We start from the raw sequence: 23348 nt of genomic DNA, 5'->3' as shown, positions 1-23348 counted from the left end.
CTGCCTAAGTGTATAAACTAAAAAGATTTAGACTAAATTAAAATTATAATAGGCATCAATTACTTTTTTAAGAATGAAATGCTAAATCATATTTCCATAGAGTAGTAAACCTTTTTGGAGGGGATCTCGAGATGTCAACAGCAATATTTTTTTTTTTTTTTATTTTGCGTGGGATGATTCCGATCCGAAAATTAAGGGGAATCTTATATTTTTAATGGAGTTAAATTGTGTAGATGCATCATGATGTTGGGTTTATATAGTATAAAACAAACATGATAAACATAAGATTTTTAACATTTTTTGATAGCGAGCTCCATCTTCGTGAGGACATAATACAGCGCAAGAAAATGCAACTGTAATTAGCTATTGTATATTAGCAAATTTGAAAATACTTTTGTTATCAAAGGTTTGCTAGGCGGTGTTTATATTTATATGACGTTTGCTAATAGTTAGGAAAGTGGTAACATTTTCTCAATAAATGTATAAAATATAATAATATGCACGAAATTCCTTACAGCAGAAAATACATTTAACTATAAAAGTTGCTAAAGAAGGGTGATGTTTTCTAAGTAATTCTTCTCGAAGCATCCAATAGAATACAATTAATTACTAATCCATTACTTTAAAACATAATACAAGAGCATGCAATCTAAAATATACATTTTTGGTGTGTTTTATAAAGTTTATTCATGAGTTTTCAATCTGTTCAGTATCCTATCCTGAAAATCCTAATTTAGTAGACATTTAGTATTAGGACAGAAAACGATGTTCTCTTTAATTAAAATTTGAAGTGTAAGGTATGTTCAGTGTAGTTATGGTACTTTGTCAAACTATAAAAATGGAAATAAACCTGTACAACTAAAACCAAAATTTGAAACTATTCTAGTTTATATCCAAAAGAGAATATTTCACTCAGCATGAGCGGAGTTTGTATACTTCATTGTATACTTATATGATTCAAATTTTAATTAAAGAAAACATCGTTTTCTGCCCTAATACTAAATGTCTACTAAATTAGGTTTTTCAGGATATGATACTGAACAGATTGTAACCTCATGAATATCACGAAACTATATGAAATACAGTAAGAATAATGTAACTTATGAATGTATTGAAGAAGTAAATATTACTCTTCTTATAAGTTAATCTCACCATGTCGTGTAACAGAGAATGACACTAATCTCATACATGGTTGTTTTCGTTTGCTGATAAACATATGTGAATTTCATTCATTCGTCTAAAACTAAAACTATACACCATATGCTAACACCATTATAAATTCTGAAGTTTGAGTTACCAAATGAACTTATTAGAAGCAGTAAACAGAAAGCACGCAGATGAACTTTCATTGGAGATTAATAAAATCCATATGGAGGTGTACGAAATTATATATCATTACAATTATTTTACAATTTTTATCCATTCATTTAGTTATATATAACAGCAAGATTTACTTACTTGAGCAATTATGTTCACAAGGGTTCTCAAAAAGTACTTCTACTCACATTGCTCTTTCACTCTTTGATTGAACTACTAAATGCTTGTCACAAATAACATTGCAACAATCAGTTCGTCAAAGCTTACAATACTCTACTGCAAGTATGTATTATTGAAACAGAGTATTATTGTATTATTATTATAGAGTATTATTGTATTATTATTATAGAGTATTAGAGTATTATCGATTGTATTATTGTCGAAACAGAGCTGTACTGTATATGACAGGCGTCATAAGTCAAATAGTAGTTCTGCATTCAGTAAGTACTAACTGCAATCAGAATTTGTATTTCTTATTTTATCAGAAAACATTATATTAAAAACAAAACTATTAGCATTTAAGATATAATTTACTGTATATGATTATATTAAATATTCCGTTAAAGAGGATAAATATCAGTTCAAAATAGCAAATTCCTGTTCGAGAGTCACCACATCACAGCATGTAAGTATTTAATATTTTGAAATAAGTTCCTTGCATTTCGCAAACTAAAACCAAGAACTCAACTCATCAATAAAGCACGAGTTTATAGTTAATTTACCTGACACTGAGAGAGACGAACTGTAGCTATCTGAACTTCCGAGAGAGGAGACAACGCAAGTGTAATTTCCACTGTCATCCTCCTTCACAGGATCAAGAACTATGGTAGATAAATCAGGATATATACGGATCTGAATGTGAGAAGATTTTGGTATTTCTTTGCCATCTTTTAACCAATGAAATTTTAATTGTTCCCCTGACCTAGCAATACATGTAGTAGCTACTCTTTCTCCAACAGCCAGCGATCCAGGAAAGACAAATGGCTGAAGTTTTATGTTACCTAGAGCAAAATAATATCACTTACAATTTCAAAAAATATAAATAAAATATATATAATATATATATATATATATATATATATATATATATATAGAAAGTTTTTTACACCTTGGGTATAATATATGTTAAAGATACCGAGCTATTTTAAACCTGGTTTTACTCCATTTTGACTCACACTACGTGCAGGGGCAAACTTGACTTATTTGTCTGTTTGCTTACTTGGAAAATGGAGTAAAACCAGGTTTAAAATAGCTTGGTATCTTTAACATATATATATATATAATGGATTTAATTATTGAGGAGTTGGTTAAAATTATTAAATTGAAAAAAATATTTAGAATTTTAATGTTAATTAAAAATTAATTTTAAATGTAAATAATATCGATGTAAAGAATTTCAGGCTTTCTATAAATGAACTATGTAAAGCAAAGGAAAGTTTTGCCTGATTAGAGCGTGTCAAAATAGAATTTAAAATTAAGTTAAATTAAATTTTGATTGAGTTAGCAAAACGAAAAACAAAACAAAAAAAAACATGCTTACCTGAAGCATTCACGTAGACCATCAACTGACACAAAAAAACACTGAGAATTTCCCCTTGTAACATGACTGCAATTAGACCAAGGATTTGCAATCACCAATTCGACTTTAAACACTCCCTTCAATTGATGTTCACTTTGTAATATCTATAAGTACTGGAACCAAAGTATTAATAACAATTTATTTTACTATTCAGTTACAGCACTTAAACTATGAATTATAAAGGCAAGAACGTAATGGCGAGTCGACTTCTTCTCAACCTGCAGTAAACTATGCTTGTAGCGCCACCTTGTGTTGGATCACAGAAACTAAGGAAATTACTTGAAATATATGAAATATTGTCAAATAGCAGTTTCAGTAAAAGACAACGTTTAAAATGTATTTTACTGTATAATAACCATACATTCTATACAACCGAAAACCACAAAACAAAATTGTTTATTCTTTAAGTATCCTTTGGTTCGATGTAAATAAAAATATTATTTTCAAATAATAATAATCATAAAATTCATAATAGAAAATCAATAATATGAAATGTTTGATCAAACATTTAGCAAACGTCTAAAATTAACAATTATTTTACTTATTGAGGTTCGTTATTCAACCATGAGTATTTTGAAACAGACCGCATATGGTTATATCAAATATTTAAAATATGGGAAACACAATTAGATAATTATATCTAAAATTTAAAGGAAAAGAATAAGAAACCGCTTAAAATAAGAAAGATACACTAACAAAGTATAGTCAGTTTATTAATTTCAGAAGCATTTCAGAAATGTTATTAATTTTTATGAATTTCCTAAACAGAAAAGTAATTTTTGAAGATGAGTGAATTTTCTTAATAATAATATAGGATTCAGTAATATTAAAATGGTTATGATTAAATATTTAAAACAATATACTATTACATGAAATATAAATATTTCTATTCACTGCAAATGCATCCGAGAAAAACCTACCCAATACTCTTAACAGAGCTGTCTTTTTGAGAAATTCTCCTACACCATTTCCGGCTTCACATTGATAAACCCCTTCATCACCTTTTTCTAAGAGCGATACCAAAAGTGAGCCGTTGGAAGAAATAATTATTCTGTCAGAAGTACGCAATTCAGAAAAGTCCTCCTGTTCTTTTCCTAATTGATAAAAGTGCATTAATTCGGTATGTTTAATCCAATGATAATTTAGAAATATTTGTCAAACGTGAATTTATGGATATTTATAGAATACATCGGTCTCAGAATTATGAAAAAAAAAACGGAACTGTCATACGGCTGGTATACGAGGATATGGTAAATATTAAGGCCAGGTAATTCTCTAGTTTCGTACATTTGCATCATCCATTGATAATTAGGGTTACTTTATTCTTTGACAAATAAATTTTATTAACAATAACACAGAAATATTTTACAGTGCGAAATGTATCATTGTTCAGTAATGGAAAAATATTTATTTCTTCTAATAAAGGTCAATATTTCTTTTATTTTAAATTATAGCATAAAATCCTTAATTTCAAAGCTAAAACATTTGTTTGAAATTTGCGAGACTTAAATTCTCATGAAAGGATTGTTGAACTAATTGATTGTTTTGAAAAGAACTAATGACTAAAATAAATTTAGTTTAATACTTTATCCAAGTGTGAGTAAACTCCTGAAGATATTTTCAGGCGCAAACTTTGTTTGCTCACACTTGGATAAAGGATTAAACTAAATTTATTATAGTCTAACCAAGTTAAAAATAAACTTTCAACTAATGACTAACTAACTAACTTAACTATACAACGTAGAAATGCAGAACAAATGACTACATCAAAGAAATGATACAATGCATGTCTTATTCTTTAAAATGCTTGTGTTCTTCTTAGAAATTTAATTAAAGCGAAATATTTTTAATGAGAAGTTATTAGAATATTTCAAATTTGGAAATGAATGCTCCTTATAAGCATATATAATTTATACTAAGCATTCATATCCCGATTTAATAGCTTAACAATACTTACCTCTGGATTTTCTCCATTTAACAGTAGGAGTAGGTTTTCCTACTGCTTGACACGATATCGAAATGTAGTCCCCAAGAAAAGCATCAACATCATTTGGAACATGAAACCAGTGCGGTGGAACTAGTGAAAAACAGAAAAAGGTACAGTCGACGTAGTTCGTTTTTTATGAATGATCGGAATGAAAACTTCATGTACGTATATTATATTGGATTTATATATGCCTTATACATTTGTATTACCTAAGACAACAAGGGGTGTGGTATAGCTGTCTGTGGTTGCTGGTGATGAAACTACACATGTATAATTGCCACTGTCTTCTTCACGCACTGAATCTATAATTAAGTTAGATATCTCTGGATATGAACGTATTTGAATGCGTTCTGCTTTGGTTATTTCTCGTCCATCTTTGAGCCACTGGAATGAGAGTTGTTCCACAGATCTGGTAGTACATGATGCTGTCACTCTGTCTCCAACAGCGGATGACTTTGGGAAAGCAAACGGTTGGATTTTGAGGTGTCCTGCAATAGAAATAAACGAAAGAATCTCTTAATCTTTAATGTATTAAATATACTTATTTGATAAAGTATTAAATAAGTTCAAATACAAAAACGTCTATTTAGTCGTTTTACATGCCATAGCTAATTGGTATTACCTCAGAATATTAACATTAACAATGGACAAAGATTGTTAATATTCTCAATATGCTTCTCAATATTATTAATAATAAAGGACTAAATAAGTGGTATGGTATCGAATGCGCATATATATATATATATATATATATATATATATCCATTCTTTTCATGCAGGAGCTTCGTTTGTTTCTGTCTGTTGAATCATGTCTTGCAGTGAAATGAAAATATCCTCCTCTATCTCACTTTAATCCTATATTTTCTTTTCAGTTGGTTAGTTGTTTTTTTGAAAGTTCTGATTCTGTTTTTAAAATAGGATAGGCCTTTAAGAAATAATTTATATATCTGGCTTCTTGGTTTCTCTAGAGAAGATACAGGGTTCTATTCGTGTCTTTTATACATATTTTCCACGCCGTTTCTCACTCTAACATTCATCTATCATTTTATCCTTCTTAACAAAGATATTTGAATCTTCAAGTCGATGAAAGCCAATTTCTAATTCAATTCCAAATTATTTGCACTAACTACTCACTTTTATTCATCTGTATCTTTTTATATTCTGTGGAACCAGTCTCTCCCAACAGTTTTCCAAGAAACACAAATTTGTTGACAACATTCAAGCGAAATGTGCTTTTTTATTTAACCTTCTTAATGTATTCAGAGACGTTTAAGAAAATCATTTAAGAGAGTCGCAACTGATGACAAGTTAGTGACTTAATAAGAATATGATAGGAATTTTCCTTCGATGAGCAAATGAATTTAGCGAATGTTCATGGTTTGTCTACAATTTATGGGCCTATAACTAACAAGATTATATTATCAAAAGTAAAGACTTAAACCCATTTAACTTAGCACCACTATAGGAACAGTTTGATCTAATATTTGAATTTTATTGAGTCTTACAAATAGCAATAATATACAAATAAGTGTGTTCTGAAAATCTTTCATTTCTTCCTGATTGGGTGAGCTGTGTAAATTCTATTGTCACTAGGCATTGCTAGTTGGGTGGGAAGTTATAGAATAACATCTGTGTAACCTGTGTTACACAGGCACTACTAGGAATGAGCCAAAAATTAAGTTAAGTGAAGGTAACTGGTGTTTTTATGAATTCGTTTAGATTGTAGTTGTTGAAATCTTCTACAAAGAGCTTTCTTTCCACGTGAGAGAGGTATAATAGATGGATGAAGAGGAAACGTAGTTAGGAGAGTCTAAAGTTAAAGTAAAATTTGATTTGATATTGACTAATACCTGAATTTCATCTGGTTTTATGGAAAAAGTTCAGCTGCAAGTTATGGTGATGAGCCTCTTCCGGAAGTACCTGTAGAAGAGTCAGAGAGCGGAACTGATTTTCTATTTGTTATAGTGAAGCGTGTGTGTGTGTGTGTGTGTGTGTGTGTGTGTGTGTGTGTGTGTGTGTGTGTGTGTGTGTGTGTGTGTGTGTGTGTGTGTGTGTGTGTGTGTGTGTGTGTGTGTGTGTGTGTGTGTGTGTGTGTGTGTGTGTGTGTGTGTGTGTGTGTGTGTGTGTGTGTGTGTGTGTAAAATAGAGAGAGAGAGAACAAATAATCATCTAATTGCTCTATGTTACAACTAAGACAAAATGCAAATGGAATGATACTCAGACATGATAAAGTTTCCCATTGAATTTGGAATTTGTAGATTTCCAAATCCCCTTCTAAATGTGATTTATGTCGCAATAAAGCTTAGAGTTATTATTTCAGAAATGGATATATCTCCTTAACCTTTTTAGAGCGAGAAGGGAAGTAGAGAGGGAGATAAAGAGAAAGAGAAATGTGGCAAGTTCAACTCATGGAGAAATTGAATTTTCTCCAGTAGTGAATGGTGAAATCCATATAAGAATATTAAATGTCGATACTGTTGAAATCTTGCTTGTTTGCTCAGAGAAGTTATCAAGAATTCAGATCTCTTACAAATATGACCATAAAGGAAACTGAATACCAGTTACAGATGGCAAGAGCATAGAGATCATGAGATCATAGCTTTTTTGCTGAACATAAACAAATGTCCTGGAGATATCTAGAACAGCTGGTTGGGTCACTAACCTCTCTACATTTGACCAGAGGAAATTATCTAAGCAAGGTCTCCTGTAGGACGGCTATGGCGAAATCCGTATTAGCAATTTAATTACAGAAGGTTTTATATTGAGCAAAGTACACTGCTAATGGTGTTCTCTATTACTTTGGAAAGAACTTTGGTAAGGACAATGAATCACTAATTAGGCATGCTATGCATCTGTTTCTCTCTCTCTCTCTCTCTCTCTCTCTCTTAATAATGTTGACTTAGCTAATTCTAGTCTACACCTGCTTCGGTTGTATATTCTTCCTTAACCAGCAAAAACAGTTTATAATTTTACTTGCTATGGTTTCTGTTTTACTCGCTAAAATATATTAGTACGTACCATGAATATTTTTGCATCTGGGAAATAAAACCTCAGCTAGGACAGGAAGCTTTATTTTATTCGAATAATCATAGATTTCGTCTACTTAACAATTAAAAGTACCTAACAATAGGAAGATACAGTCTGGCTATACTAATGCTAAGCCAAAGTGTACTTTTTAACAGGTGTCATTGTAGGATATTAATAGCCTGTTTTGTGGTATTTGGAAGAATAATTCTAGAACAACGGGAACGTCTCTTAATAAGAAGGTCTCGATGAGTAAATACAAACCACTGATCGCTACTGATGTTTTTTACTGTCTACCTAAACGATATACTGAACATAGAATGCTACAAATGCGACAAATCTTTATATTCACAACAAACCAACAGTAAGTAGTTTCGTTTCCTTTCTAAAATAAAGCATATAGATGAGATGGAATTAAAAGACCATAAAGTCGGATATGAAGGCGAATAAGAACATCGGATTATCCTTGAAACTCTTCCAAACTAAACTCTCTCTTCATTTAGGTTGGAAATGTTTGTGAATTGTGAGTGAATTGATTTTTGTGAAAGTCAGTTTATATAAGGTCCTATAAAGCTATACTGTAGTATTATAATTTTTCATCGGTTATATATCCTTCCCATTAAGATTATTCCAAGGAACTTTCAGCATGATTTTTTTACCAAAATCACGTAGTGTATACGTAAGAATAAGAGAGAGAGAGAGAGAGAGAGAGAGTAACAAAGAATTTTTCTATCTTTCAATGAATCACGAATCGACAGCGATGCTTAATACAGAGTCAGGTTTTAATTATTCAGAAATATCCCAACAATCTTCTTCTTCAACAACTCTTCAACAAACATCTTCCCAACAAAAATTAAATAAGTTGATCGCAATAACTATATTTTATTATATTATATTATATTATATTATAGGAACGACATGCACTATAATATGAAAACGCTATTAGTTTGTTAGGAAGATCTTTTCTCATCTTCTTTCCTATCCTTCTTAATGAATAATAACACTTACTAATTATACTACCGAGGCAGACTTGTACCTGATACATTAATAATAATTATTAATCAATAATTATAATGAAAGTTGTGAATAGTTATTAGGAATAGTTTGATTTAAATATAATTTACTTATTTGTGGGCGTAATGATTTTTTTTATTTGAATGTTGCTGATGCAACAGATATTTTAGAGACTAATTGACATAAAAGCAATGTGTGGTATTTCCATTTATTTCTTAAATGAAATATTGTAAATTTAAGATGCATGTATGACTGTGGGTTGCCTATGACTTAATCTCGATTTCATGTTTCGTCCCTAGAGTTTTTCAAGCCCTTAAACCATTTCCCTATTTCACAGGCCTCCAATAAACAGGGTAGCGATCCCTACAAGGAAGTGACTCTTTGTTTGCTTTGGATACAAGGCTGAAGAAGCTAAGGCTATTAGGCCAATGTATTATTACTTTGATATCAAAGTCCTAGAGATTTAATTTTAATGGTCCTAGATAATACATCAGGAAGTCTGCCTAGCTAATCTATTGTTTATTCACATATTAGTTGAACGCCGCCTTTATCATGGAATAGAAATATTTAAAAATCTATTGCGAGGTTTTTCCTTTATGAGAATGTACAAATAGCATATATTATTATATCAATGCATATATTTAGCCTCACTATTAAGAAAGACAATTAACACTTTATATATTATAACATATTAATTATAAGTTTCATCATAAATTATAGGAAACATATACATATAAATGCGCACTGCAGGTAAATTCACTTCTACTACTAAATAATATTGACCCAAATATTTGTTAATAAAACGATATAATGGTCTGTATGCATTTATCAGTACTTCACCAATAATAATAATCATATAAACCACATAATAGGGCTTTGTGGAGTAATAAATACAGCATTGATATTATATCTATGCTTACCTTCAACTGGAGAAGAACAATGAGTGATGCTAACCCACCAGAAGCACACAACACAGACGAGCTTCGTCATGGCGGCCGAATAAAGTTTGCTTTCACGGTCTAAAATTCAGCCTTTACCCATACTCCTAAACTATAGCAATTTCTACAGAATTAACAAAGCACGCATAATCACCTTTAATATTCACAATGGCTTTTTCTAAATCTCAAATATGGAGAAAAATAAAAAGTGAAATATAAGAAAAATATCAGATGAAATAACATGCGTGCTTCTTCTATACAAAAGCTGTATTCTTTATGGCAAATAGCGCCACACCATGTCAAAAATGTGAACTAGCTAGCGTCACTTGATTCATATTTTACAATAATATGGTTCACATCACTAATTGATTATTTCATTATCAATTTAGAAGTCATTTTAAGGTACTAGCAGAATATTTTAAATTTTTATTAAAAATACGTCGGAATTTAATCCTAATAAGAGTAAAGTGGTATTTATTTCGACCTGTTTTATCAATTTCGTTAAGTTAGCTTTAGTAAATCATAAAACTCACTAAACATATTTGCAGTCAAATTTAATACATTTAATCGAATAAAATTCATTTTAGTGTATTAAAACTAAAATACCAAATTAAAACACTTTATTTTCCTCACTACAGAGTAGATATTCATTTAAAAAGATTGAAAAATAAGGAAGAATAAAAAAATAATTTTACAGCGTAAACGAACGAGTAATTATAATGAATTACTCGAGTAATTGTATGGTTTCGCTATATTATTATTAGTGATAGATTAATATAAATGTAAATTAAGATCCACAGGATTCCAAAAAATCTGATTGATTGTATTTTTGCAATTGCTTTCAGAAGGCCATAATAACTTAATTTAATATATGCTCTTAAGTTTATCCACGAACATCAGCAACTTCTCAAATGCTCGAGAGTATTTCAGAAGTGCCACTAGATGGCAGCACCACATGAAAGTTGGAGCGACGAATCCCGACAGTTTGTTTTATTCTATTTTATTTTAGAAAATAAAGCAAAAATATATATTAAAAAATAATCCTAATAATGTATGAAATTATAAGGTATGCAATCCTGAAGCATGCGTGGCAAAAAGTTAAAATACCAAGATATATTTTGATTTCTCAGTCGTTTTCATTAAGCATATTAATACCACATGAAGTGAATCATTACATTCTCTGCGATAAGAAACTTAGTTTTATATTCATTTGCTTATTTTTATATTCACAGAAAATAAAATATTGAAAAATTAGATAACTTTGAAAGAAGTTTTCCGAATTTCGCAGTAATAAATTATAACTTCAAAGTATCAAAGTATGCCGGAATATTACTAGATAAATCAATTAATATTAACTTTGCACATAGTAATGGTATCATTCTGCTATTGATTATGTGTGTGTGTGTGTGTGTGTGTGTGTGTGTGTGTGTGTGTGTGTGTGTGTGTGTGTGTGTGTGTGTGTGTGTGTGTGTGTGTGTGTGTGTGTGTGTGTGTGTGTGTGTGCGCGTGCGCGTGTGTGCGTGCGTGCGTGCGTGCGTGCGTGCGTGCGTGTGTGTGTGTGTGTGTGTGTGTGTGTGTGTGTGTGTGTGTGTGTGTGTGTGTGTGTGTGTGTGTGTGTGTGTGTGTGTGTGTGTAATGTTCTTGATGTTCTCAACCTCCCCTCAAAGTTTGTACCTGGAACTTTGAACCAACTTGTATATACAATGACCTAAGAGAAAAAGTACAGGGAGAGCTAGTGTGAAACAGATTCCAAAGTTACACATAAATAACTATATTGAGGAACAAATTGTTAATTTTTATTAGTACTCAAGAAATAAGCTATTCATCCAGTGCATTTCTTCAAGTCAGTTTTTAAATTATTCCCTTCTATACAATCCATCATGGTATATTTACAAATAATACATGCAGCAACAATTGTCTATAAATCAGTATTGGTATAAGCAGTTCAAAGAGTTACGTTTCCTATAAGTCTAAAATTGTAACCATTAGTGTTAAGATAACAAATAATAATTAAAAATTATATATGCAATAGTTAGTTTTAAAGAAAAATTATTATAATATCAAAAAAGAAGGAAAGAAAAATTTGAAATCATAATGCACCTAAAATTAAGCATATGGTTTCATATTCAAAAAAAGGGAAATAATTTCATTACATATTCCGTGATTTATTTGTAAGGTAGGATGTACTCAAGATATAACAAGTAAGGTTGACATACTTCATCATTAGAAAAGTAAATTATTCTTGACGTATTTGCAATAGACTTCAGTTTTTATGATCTAATTAGTTACTGAAAAACTCTGGTTAAGCGAGTAGTAAATCGAATACTTGTTTTCTATAGACTCAATATCATGAATGGGATTACGTTCATGGAAATAAAGTTTGATATTTGTAATATAATGAAAACTTTTTTGTTTATTTTTAGTGTGGTGCTTGTCATACATTGGACAATTGAAACTTGGAATAAGTTTCATCACTTTCATTTCAGATTTCTTAAGGCTAAATTTTCATTTTTCTCTTCTGATGTTATTGATTTGTACTTCTTTCAAGATTTTGTATTCTCAAATTCATATTTTTCTTATCGAACATTTGAGTGTTTAAATATGTTCTGTGTTGTAAATAATTTTAAACTAAATTGACAATAAATGAAGATCGAGACACATTACAACTCGCGTTTACCATTCACTTCTCTACACCTGTGAAGTGATCTGAGTACAGCGACTCATAGTGATTTAAAAGAATTCAAATATGTACGTAGTAATTTTGATGTAAACTTCAATCGATAGATAAAAATAAATCCTGATTCAGTTATTAGAAATCATTCTTGCTGATTAAAATGTTTCCTTCTCAGTTGTATACACTGGGGTCTCAGTCGGTCTTTCAGTAACCTCAGGTATGAGGATATGCATTCAGACCAGTCCAAACAGAGTGGTCACGAAACGAGAGGTCGCAAAGCGAGAATCTACCGAATAAATTATAATACTAAAGAATTGAATTTTGTATTTTTATTGCTAACATTATCAATGACAAAGGATTTTTTCAAAGGAGAGTGAATATGCCTTCATTGGTATTTTCTTCAGAATTTTCCCAAACATCATTATTGGCTTCACATGCGTAAATGGCATAATCTTTCTTGTCAACAAACGATATGAACATCGAGCAATAGTTGCAAAACTATTCCAACAGATAGATTAATCTCTTCAAAAGCATGTTCTCTTTTGCCTAAAAGCATGTTTCTCAATTATAACTGTACTGATACTGAATATCACATTCATATTATTTTGTCACATTTCATTATGACAAAACAAAAGTATTCTATTGTGACAAAATAAAAACTCCACATTGAGAAAATGAAAGCATTAGATGTTGACAAAATAAAAGCATTTTATTAGGAGAAAATGAAAACACACCATTGGGTCAAAACGAAAACATCCGATTCTGTCAAAATGAAAGCACTGCATCTTGACAAAATAAGAACACTTGAAATTGAAATTGAAATTGAAATTATTTCGCTGAGACAAAATGCAATTGAAATTAAAGCACTTTTCTGAAAAAATAAACACTTCGGTGGGGCTAAATAAACACTTAAATAAGACAAAATGAAACAATCTTTTAAGAATGAAAGCAGCTCATTATGATAAACTGAAAGTACTTCAATTTCACAAAATAAAACATTTTCAATATGCCAAATTAAACCAATTATTTGTTTCAAAATGAAAACAGCATTTTATTGTAACAAAATGAAAGCACTTCATTGCTTAAAATGAAATAATCTCGTGTCAAAATGAAAGCACTGCATTGTGACAAAAAAGAACATTTTACAATAAAACTTAAAACCGTCTCATGGTAATAAAATGAAAGCAATTCTTTTGGAAACATTGAAAGCACATCATTGCGATTACAGCACTTAATTTAATTTTGAACAAATGAAACCATTTCACTGTGAAAAAGAGAAATTACTTCATTGTGTCAAAAGGAAATTACTTCATTGTGTCAAAAGGAAATTACTTCATTGTGTCAAAAGGAAATTACTTCATTGTGTCAAAAGGAAATTACTTCATTGTGTCAAAATTAATAAATCCCAGTATGTCAAAATGAAAGCACTGCATTGTGACAAAAAGGAACACTTAACTGAAAAAATTGAAACCATTTCATTGTGAAAAATGAACGCATTTCACTGTGAGGTTACAAACACTTCACTGAGACAAATAAACATTTAATTGGACAAAATGAAAACATTTTATTGTGTCAAAAAAGAAACTTCACTGTGAGAAATTAAACCAGTTTATTCTGAAAAAATTAAATCACTTTGTTATGACAAAATAAAAGTACTTTCCTGTGATAAACTGAATTGCAATTCATTGTGACAAAAAAGAAAGTACTTCAATGTGTCAAAATGAAAGTACTGCATTGTGACAAAAACACTTCATTGCAACAAATTGAAACCATTTCATATTTACTAATGTGAGACGATTCCACTACAAGAAAATAAGCTCTTCACTGGGGAAAAATAAACACTTAATTATAACAAAATAAAACCATTTGTTTGTGAAAAAATAAAAACACTTCATTCTGGGAAAAATTAAAACATTTCATTGTAACAAAACAAAAGCACTTTATTGTGATAAAATAAAAGCATAGCATTGTGACCAAATTGAAAGCACTTTATTGTGTAAAACGAAAAATCTCATTGTCCTTAAAACGAAAGCACTGCATTGTGACAAAAAAGAACACCGCACTGCAACAAATTGAAACCATTTCATCGTGTCAAGATGAAAGCACTCCACCTTTACATAATAAACACTTATTTGTGAAAAGCGAAGTAATTTCTTTGTGAAAAATGAAAGAACTTCGTTAAGATAAAAATAATTAACTGAAATTGAAAGCAGATGATTGTGACCAAACGAAAGTAATTCATTGTTTACAAAATGAAAACATTTCATTGAAACAAAATATAAGCACTTCACTATGAAAAAATGAAGTATTTAATCGTGATTAAATTAAACAAATTTTATTGAAACAAAATAATGAATTTAATTGTGACAAATTTAAAGCACTTCACTGTAACAAATTCAAAACAATTCATTGTAACAAAACGACAGTATTTCTGTAGGACAAAATGAAACGGAAACTGAAAATAAAAGCGCTGCATTGCAACAAAATAAGAACACTTCACTGTGACCAATTCAAACCACTTCATTGTGATATACGGGAAACCCATTTATTTTGAAAAAAAAATGAAACCACCCTTTTTATGACAGAATGAAAGCAGTTCATTGTGACAATTTGAAAGCTATTTACGAAAAAATAAAAATTCTTCACTGTGACTGATTAAAAGCGATTCATTGTGACAAACTGAAAGTAATTCATTGTAACAAAATGAAAGCACTTCATTTTGACGAAATAAATCATTTACTCTGAAGAAATGAAACCATTTCGTAGAAAAAAAACGAAAACGCTTTCTTGTAATAAACAGAAACTACTTCATTTGACAAAACGAAAACAATTCATTGTTTCAAAACGAAAGAATCTCTTTCTGTTAAATGAAAGTAAGAAATTAAAATGAAAAAAGAACACTTCAGTGCAATAAATGAAAACCATTTCACTGTGACAAAATGAATGCACCTGCCTTTTACAAAATAAACATCTCCACTGGGCAATATAAACACTTAAATGACAAAATGAAACCATTTGTTACAGACAGTATGAAAGCACTTTATTATGGGAAACTGAAAGTATTTATTTTTGACCACATAAGTGCACTTCAACGTGAAACAAATTAAACCACTATTCTGAAAAAATTAAACCACTTTTTAATGAAAAAATACCTCACTGTAACAAAATAAAAGCTATTCGTTGTTTAAATGCAAAACAATATTGTTGTGAAAAAAATCAAAAACAAATAAAAGCATTTTATTTGTTTATAAAAAGCAGTTTACTGAGATAAAATCAAAGCACTCCACTATAACAAAATGAAATTATTTCATTATTACGAAATGAAAGCATTTCATTGGGACAAACAGAAAGGATTTCATTGGAGAAAAATGAAAGTGAAAATTGAAAGCACTGCATTTGACAAAATGAACGCAGTTCATTGCAAAAATAAGAACTACTGAAAAAATAAAACCACTTTTTTCTGAAAAATGAAAGCACTTTGTTATGACAAAATAAAAACTTTAGTGTGATAAAATGAGTATTTAATTTTAACAAAATGAAAGCACTTTACTGTGACAAAATAAACTTAACTGGGGCAAAATAAACATCTAATTGTGACAAAATGAGTCGACTTTTTTGTGACGAAATGAATATATTTCATTGTAACAAAACTAAAACGACTCACGGTGACAAAATGGAAGTATTTCATTGTATCAAAATGAAAGAATCTCATTGTTTCGAATTGTAAGCATAGAAATTTGACAATTACACTTTACCGCAATAGATTGAAACAATTTCATTGTGACAGCATAAACACTTCACTGCAGCAAAATAAACACTTAAATGTGACAAAATGAAATAATTTCGTTGTTCAAAATAAGAATATTTCACTACAGAAATAAAAATCATTTTAATCTGATAAAATTAAAGCACTTCTTTATGCAAAAATAAAAATACATTAAAGAAAATTGAAAACGATTCATTATAACAAAATGGAAAAATTTCATTGTGGCAAAACGGAAGCACTGCATTGTGACAAAAAGAAAACAATGCAATGCAGCAACTTAAAACCATTTCATTGTGAAAAAACGAAACATTTCACTGTCACAAAATTAACAATTCACTGCGGCAAATAAAAATGAATTGGGACCAAATAAAATCACTTCTTCCGAAAAAATAAAAGTACTTCATTTTGACAAACTGATTGCACTTTCCTGTTACAAAATAAGAACACTTTGCTGCAAAAAAATTAAAACAGCTTTATTTTGACAAAAAATTAAAGCAATTATGATAAATTAAAATTCTTCACTGTGACAAACTGAAAGCTATTCATTATGACAAAGTGAATGCATTTCATTATGACAAAATAAAACACTTTAAAATGAAAAGTGAAGGTATTTCATTGTTAGAAAATAAAAGCATTTCATTTTGACAAAATGAAAACACTTCATTGTAATAATATTAAAGCACTGCGTTGTGATCAAATGAAAACATTTCATTCTGACCAAATCAAAATTTTTTCACTTCACTGTGACAAAATCAAAGCATTTCACTCTGAATAAATGAAACTATTTCATTATTACAAAATTATGGTATTCTTGTATGACAAAATAAAAGCTGAAAACTGAAAGCTTTGCATTGTGACAAAAACAAAGCACTTCATTGTGATAAAATTAAAGTATTTTATTTTACCAAAATAAAAACACTTCATTGTGAGAAAATGAAACAGTTCTTTTGATAAAATGAATGCACTTCTTTTGATAAAATGAATGCACTTCATTTTTTCAAAAGAAGGCACTTTATTGTATCAAAATGAAGTCGTTTCATTGTAACAAAAGATAAACTCTTCAACGTGAAAAATAAAAATATTAAAATATTTCCATTTTTCACTGGCAGAATTAAAGTATTTCATTGTGACAAAATGGAAACACTTTACTGTGAGGGAAATGAAAGCATTTGATTGTTATAAAATGAAAGAACTTCATTGTGTCATAAGAAATCATTTCATTCTGTCAAAATGAAAGCACTGCATTGCGACACAAATAGAAACAATTAACTGTGAAAAATTGAAACCATTTCATTGTGACAAAATAAAAGTATACATTGTGACAAAATTAAAGCACTCTATTATGACAAAATAAACTTTGTGAAAAATGAAAGCACTTCATTGTCACAAAATTAAGGCATTTCGCTGTGAGGAGAAACACTGTGGAAATATAAAAGCATTCCATTGTAATAAAATAAAAACTCTAAAGTGTGAAACTATTAAAGCACTTCATCGTGTCAAAAACGAAAGTATATCTTTATGAAAATAATAAAAACACTTCCCTGTGATAAAACGAAAGTTTTTCGTTTTGAGAAAACAAAATCACTTACTGTTACACAATGAAGGCATCTCATTGTGACAAAATGAAAGCACTTTATTGTGACTAAATTAAAATACTTCGATGTGAAAAATGAAAGCTTCTGAAAAATTAAAAACATTTCACTATGGCAACATAAAGGATGTAATCGTCACATAATAACTCAGACTTATTGTAACTAAATAATAGACACATTCAAATAATTCAAATAAATTGAATTAACAGAAACGTCATTGATGAAATAATTCTCAAAGTGCATTATAACAATGCACTTACGAGTTAAAGTGACATATCTCATTATTAAAATAATTTCAAACAGTTCAATCATATTAGAACACAATTGCTATTATGTCTTACTAGCAATTTTTATTATTATTTTTACGTTATATTTTTTATGTATTTTACTATGGAAGTTGCTATTATTATATTATATTACTAATTATTTTATGTATTGTACTATGGAAGTAGGTAAATATATAAAAGAATTAGTAATATAGTATAATAATAGCTTCTTTCATAGTAAAATACATAAAATAATTAGCAGTACGACAGTACAGTAAATGCTTGCATTATAAATTATTTAGAATTAACTTTTTTTTTGCAGAGTTCTCAGTACTTTCATTCATCACACTCAGTTTTTTCTATTTTGCAGAAGAAAAAAGCTACCTGACTTTCTGGAAGACATATTCAACAACCAAAGTCTGCGATTGTTACTGGATTGCTACTGAGTTACACAAATTACCTATTTACGTAAAAGTGTGTTTGCTATTAATCACTCACAAGGTATGAATACCTTATTATAAGGTATTCAATTTGTGCACTTAGAAATGCCAATGAAGATAACTTTTTATTTCGATACATTCGTTGAGACAATTTTACTGGCACTAGATCTAATTCGTTTATAATGCAAATTTCTCAAAGAAACCGTCCAGTCATCCAGAATTTCTTTTTTTTTTCTTCCGATTTAATAGCTAGTGACTGGCAATAATCTAAATTTTTCACAAAGAACCTATTAGTTGTTTTCTTTCTTCCAGTATGATTAAAGTAATCACATACCATTACAGATATTACAAGGGAACCTTTATAACTGGAAGTGAAGGAAAGAGAAGGAAAGACATTTTTTTCTGTTACAATTCTTTAATCGACGAAGTCTTCATTGGTACATGACATACAAGCCACATTTCACTTTTCCGTAATTGCATGAACTGGATAGAAGTTTCTCAAAGTGATATATTTCGCATCAAAATATATTGCTAGATTATATATCCTGGTTGGAGGGAGTGGGAGAGAGAGAGAGAGAGAGAGTTAAAGAAAAATTAATGAAGAATTCGATGTAATGTATCATAACAGGATATGTGGTATAGCACACAGTCCGTGCATATTGCAAGTGCCTTTAATAGTCAGTAATACAAACAACAACAGAGGGGGGAGAGAAAACGATATATTACTGACTTCAAGAGGGATTTCGTCTGTAAAGTATCTCGAGTGTGGCATCTTTTAAGACAACAACAACACATGCACGTGAATGCGCGTGCGCGCGTGTGTGTGTGTGTGGAGGTATTCATCACACACACAGAACACATTAACACACGCAAGAAAGACTGCACTTAATGATCCGACAAAGGCACAGTTTTGCTAATTTACAATACGAATAACTCTCTCATGCATTTATTATTTCATAATCTAAGCAGATATTGAGAAGAATGTCGGTTGAGTCGTGTAACCTTGAGAGACAGAGACACACAGAGAGAGAGAGAGAGAGAGAGAGAGAGAGCATATCTGCGACACCTGTCAGACTACACATATTTCATGACGGCAATTCTCTATTTGATAGATTTTCAGGATAACAAGACCACTTATAAACGAGACCAAAAACGTTTAAGTATGCTTTGGAAAGGATGATGAATCACCGGATGCTGTGGCCAACCCAGTTCCTTGACCTAAATCCTATTAAACATCAACATGTAAAATAAAGGGAGTAAATGGCTGGCCTATCTCATTCTCTCGTTTAGATGATATACAACGTTGTTTGCAGAGGTGCACAGAAATCCATTCGTTTAGATGTACTAAAATAATTTCCATCTTCACTAGACTTTACATCACAGGCGAATGGAAAGAGAAGATGCCATCAGTTTTTGTAGAATGTAATACTAGTTACTGGAAAGAACTGAAATATATTGAAAACAATTAATTAATTAGCAAATCTAATAGTGAATTTTAAACGAAATGTATCCATAGTTTGAAATGTAAACAATTGTAGCTACGTAAGAATGGGATGGCTTGTGAAATAATCACACAGATATTTCATTGTCAAAATAAATCAAAGAAATTGCACTGTAATGGGAAAAATAGCAAAAATATCATTTAAATAAGTGCACTTCATTATTAAAATAAAGAAATTATGTTGGGATGTAATAAGTATTTTGTCTTTAAAATAATTTTAAATATGTATTATGTTGTATTGTGTAAAACTCTGTGTGTGTGTGTGTGTGTGTGTGTGTGTGTGTGTGTGTGTGTGTGTGTGTGTGTGTGTGTGTGTGTGTGTGTGTGTGTGTGTGTGTGTGTGTGTGTGTGTGTGTGTGTGTGTGTGTGTGTGTGTGTGTGTGTGTGTGTGTGTGTGTGTGTGTGTGTGTGTGTGTGTGTGTGTGTGTGTGTGTGTGTGTGTGTGTGTGTGTGAATCAACGAATCTGAACTCAAGCGGGTATGAGCCAACAGCCCTACAGATGTTTTCGTTATTTTGTGATCCATCCCTGTATGAAATGTTAGAAAAGCTAAATGAGGCACCACCCCCTACTAACAGGTGCACCTAATTCATCAGCATAAGAAATGAGGAATGGGGAAATTATGTTATTTTTATTTAATATTTAATATAAAATAATCAGAAATATTTTTATTCAAATACTTCCACAGTAAATTCCCAGTAAATAAAATGTATAATTTATTTAAGTGAATGGAATGAATATAGATATGTTTGTATACTCAATATATGTAAATATTAGTGAAAGAATAAAAATAATGATGAAAATAGTCATTTTGTGCAAGCAAAAAGACAATGAATATTGCGATTAAAGAACTTTTAGTTATAATTAGAAATAGAAACGTTACCTAATAAAGATAGTCTAACAATCTGTCGCTCCATATGAATTTACAATGCAGGTGTACTTTCCACTTTTTTCTTCCATTACTATATCTCTTATGATGTTCGATATTTCTGGATATGATCGTATAGTAATGTGACGAAACATTTATAATTTTAATCCCATCCTTAAACCAAAGGAATTCCAGGGTTTCTAATGATCTTGTAGTTCAGATGGCAGTACTGCGTTCACCCACGGAGGGGGAGATGTTGGGGCAACTAAATGGTTGGACTTTGATATATAAGCTAAAATAAATGAAACAAGTACTGAAATGAGCCTGAAATTGTTAATCAATAGTCACTACGTAATCAGTAGTCAATGCTAAAATTGGCGAAGTTACAATCACATGAATTGTGTTTGTGGTTAATAATTAGAGTTTAAATAGCCTCATTAGCAATGACTATGACTATAAAATAGTTGAAAAATATTATTGCAAAATACAGTATTTGATACGTAAGATTTTATGAAAAGAAATGTTAACTTCTGGAAACGGATGAGGATGCTTAAAAATAATGTATAAGCACGTTGTCCCTGAATACTTATCAAAGCGAAGAAGTTGAATAGGCGACGAAAGTGTTCGCATTGTTTGTGTTGGTGCCATCTCCTCGTCATGTGAGGAGATGGCACCAACTTAGATGTAGAGCCAGCTGCGGGTGAACTGAAAATGTTATAACGTAGAGATATCAAAAGTATTGCACCAAACTAATGCTCGTTTTGTGACATTGTTTACCTATATTGAAATATTATCATGTTGAAATATCACTAGAATTGACTTATATATATCCGTTTTCCCTTTCCATTCATATGCTGTACATACACAAATAGCAGTATGTATGAAAAGGGATAATATAAGCCAATTCTAGTGCTATTATTTCAAACTTTCTGTGCTCTAGAAGATAATGATAAAATTCTGTAACTGAAATTATGTATTTTTAGCCAAAGCGTTTCCAAAGAAAATAAATTATTGTAGAGAAAAATGAAAACTATCAAATTATTTCCATGGCCTTGGTATGTATTTCATGTAAACAATCATGCATTTAAATAAAATTTGGAATAAATATTGAACAAAAACGGTCAATAAAAATATGCATGCTTAATTAAAAAAACTTACTGAATGTGAATGCATTCATCTTAGCCATCATGATCCACACTAAGATATTTCCAGAGCCAAGCATAGCAGCCACTGCTTTACATACGCGTTCTACTTATAAAGTGGACAACATCGAGTCGAAAGATCTTTTATGGAATCAGGAATTATTTACTAAAATGAAACTCAAAATAAACAGCCTTTAAACTTTATAAACAATTCGAGAATCATATTAAGTATTAAACATCGAATATGTAAATATAGGAAACTTCCGTTGATATGAAACGAACATATAAAAACAAAAAACAATGCACAGAACAATTTGCAGCACCACACTACGTCAAAAACACGAACCTACATAATGTTAGAAATGTTTTGAAAATTATCACACTAAATCAAGAAAAGTATGTCATAATGTAGGTGTAATTTATTCTTCAAATATAATAAGAAATTATGTTTTTTTATTTCTAGTCAAGTAAAAGATTGATTTGCTGTCATGCTTTATTCTAATTCATTCTGACCACAATAAGTACGGGCAAGAAACTAGTTATATAATCTATACATCAGAAAATGAAATTTAAAAAATAGATAATAATAATGCATTATGTATACAATTGATTAAACGCATCAATTCAAATCTTAACTGCACTAATAAGTTACCGTGAGCGGATAAGATTTTATATACCAAAGACAAAATCTTAATTTTAGTGTTTTGTTTAATATTAATTAAACAAAACACTAAAACTCTTTACATTAACATCAAAGACTGGTTATTATTAGAAAATAATTGTTATTATTGTAGTTAATAATACTCTTATTACAACATACTAGTGGATCCTTAACTCGCTTTGTACTGCACATCACTTCAATCGCATCAATACCGTGTATTTTCAACAAACCATTAGATGGCAGAGCCAGGCTTCCTCCAATGTGTTATTACATATAATTCCATATAAATGGCCTAGCACGTATTATAATAATAAACAAAAGACTCTTCAGTTGCATTATACTCAAATTTTACTCCTATTTTCAATGAAAACAGAGAAACGTATGCTCATGATATATCTTCGGCATACTGAAGGCAGCTGAATTCACTAGATGTTGCTGTAAGAATCCCATCATCTAAATCATACTTCCTGGAAGCTGATAGTAGGTAGATGGGCTAATGGTTAGATAATCCGAAACTATACAGAATAGAGATGGAATGTTTTCAAGCCTTGATCATTAACGGAATGATGGTCAGAGTTTT

General features: G+C 30.3%; 1 protein-coding gene across 1 annotated transcript in view; it reads right to left on the bottom strand.

The window, feature by feature from the left end:
• LOC150094706 (cell adhesion molecule Dscam1-like) overlaps positions 1 to 21014 on the bottom strand; it is a 211049-nt gene extending 190035 nt beyond the window's left edge. The window contains exons 1-4 of the mRNA XM_090411640.1: positions 20981 to 21014; positions 5093 to 5371; positions 4854 to 4973; positions 3817 to 3990 (exon numbers count right to left, since the gene is read on the bottom strand). Of these exons, the coding sequence (XP_090267766.1) occupies positions 3817 to 3990; positions 4854 to 4973; positions 5093 to 5371; positions 20981 to 21014 (607 nt within the window). The remainder of the gene's footprint in view (positions 1 to 3816; positions 3991 to 4853; positions 4974 to 5092; positions 5372 to 20980) is intronic.
• Positions 21015 to 23348: the final 2334 nt, after the last annotated feature.

Source organism: Typopeltis vanoorti, chromosome 21, assembly GCF_054136105.1.
Source record: "Typopeltis vanoorti isolate ZY-2024b chromosome 21, IOZ_Tvanoo_1.0, whole genome shotgun sequence".
Lineage (NCBI taxonomy): Eukaryota > Metazoa > Arthropoda > Arachnida > Uropygi > Thelyphonidae > Typopeltis > Typopeltis vanoorti.
The sequence above is the reverse complement of the archived record's forward strand: the minus strand, read 5'-3'. Positions and strand labels throughout refer to the sequence as shown.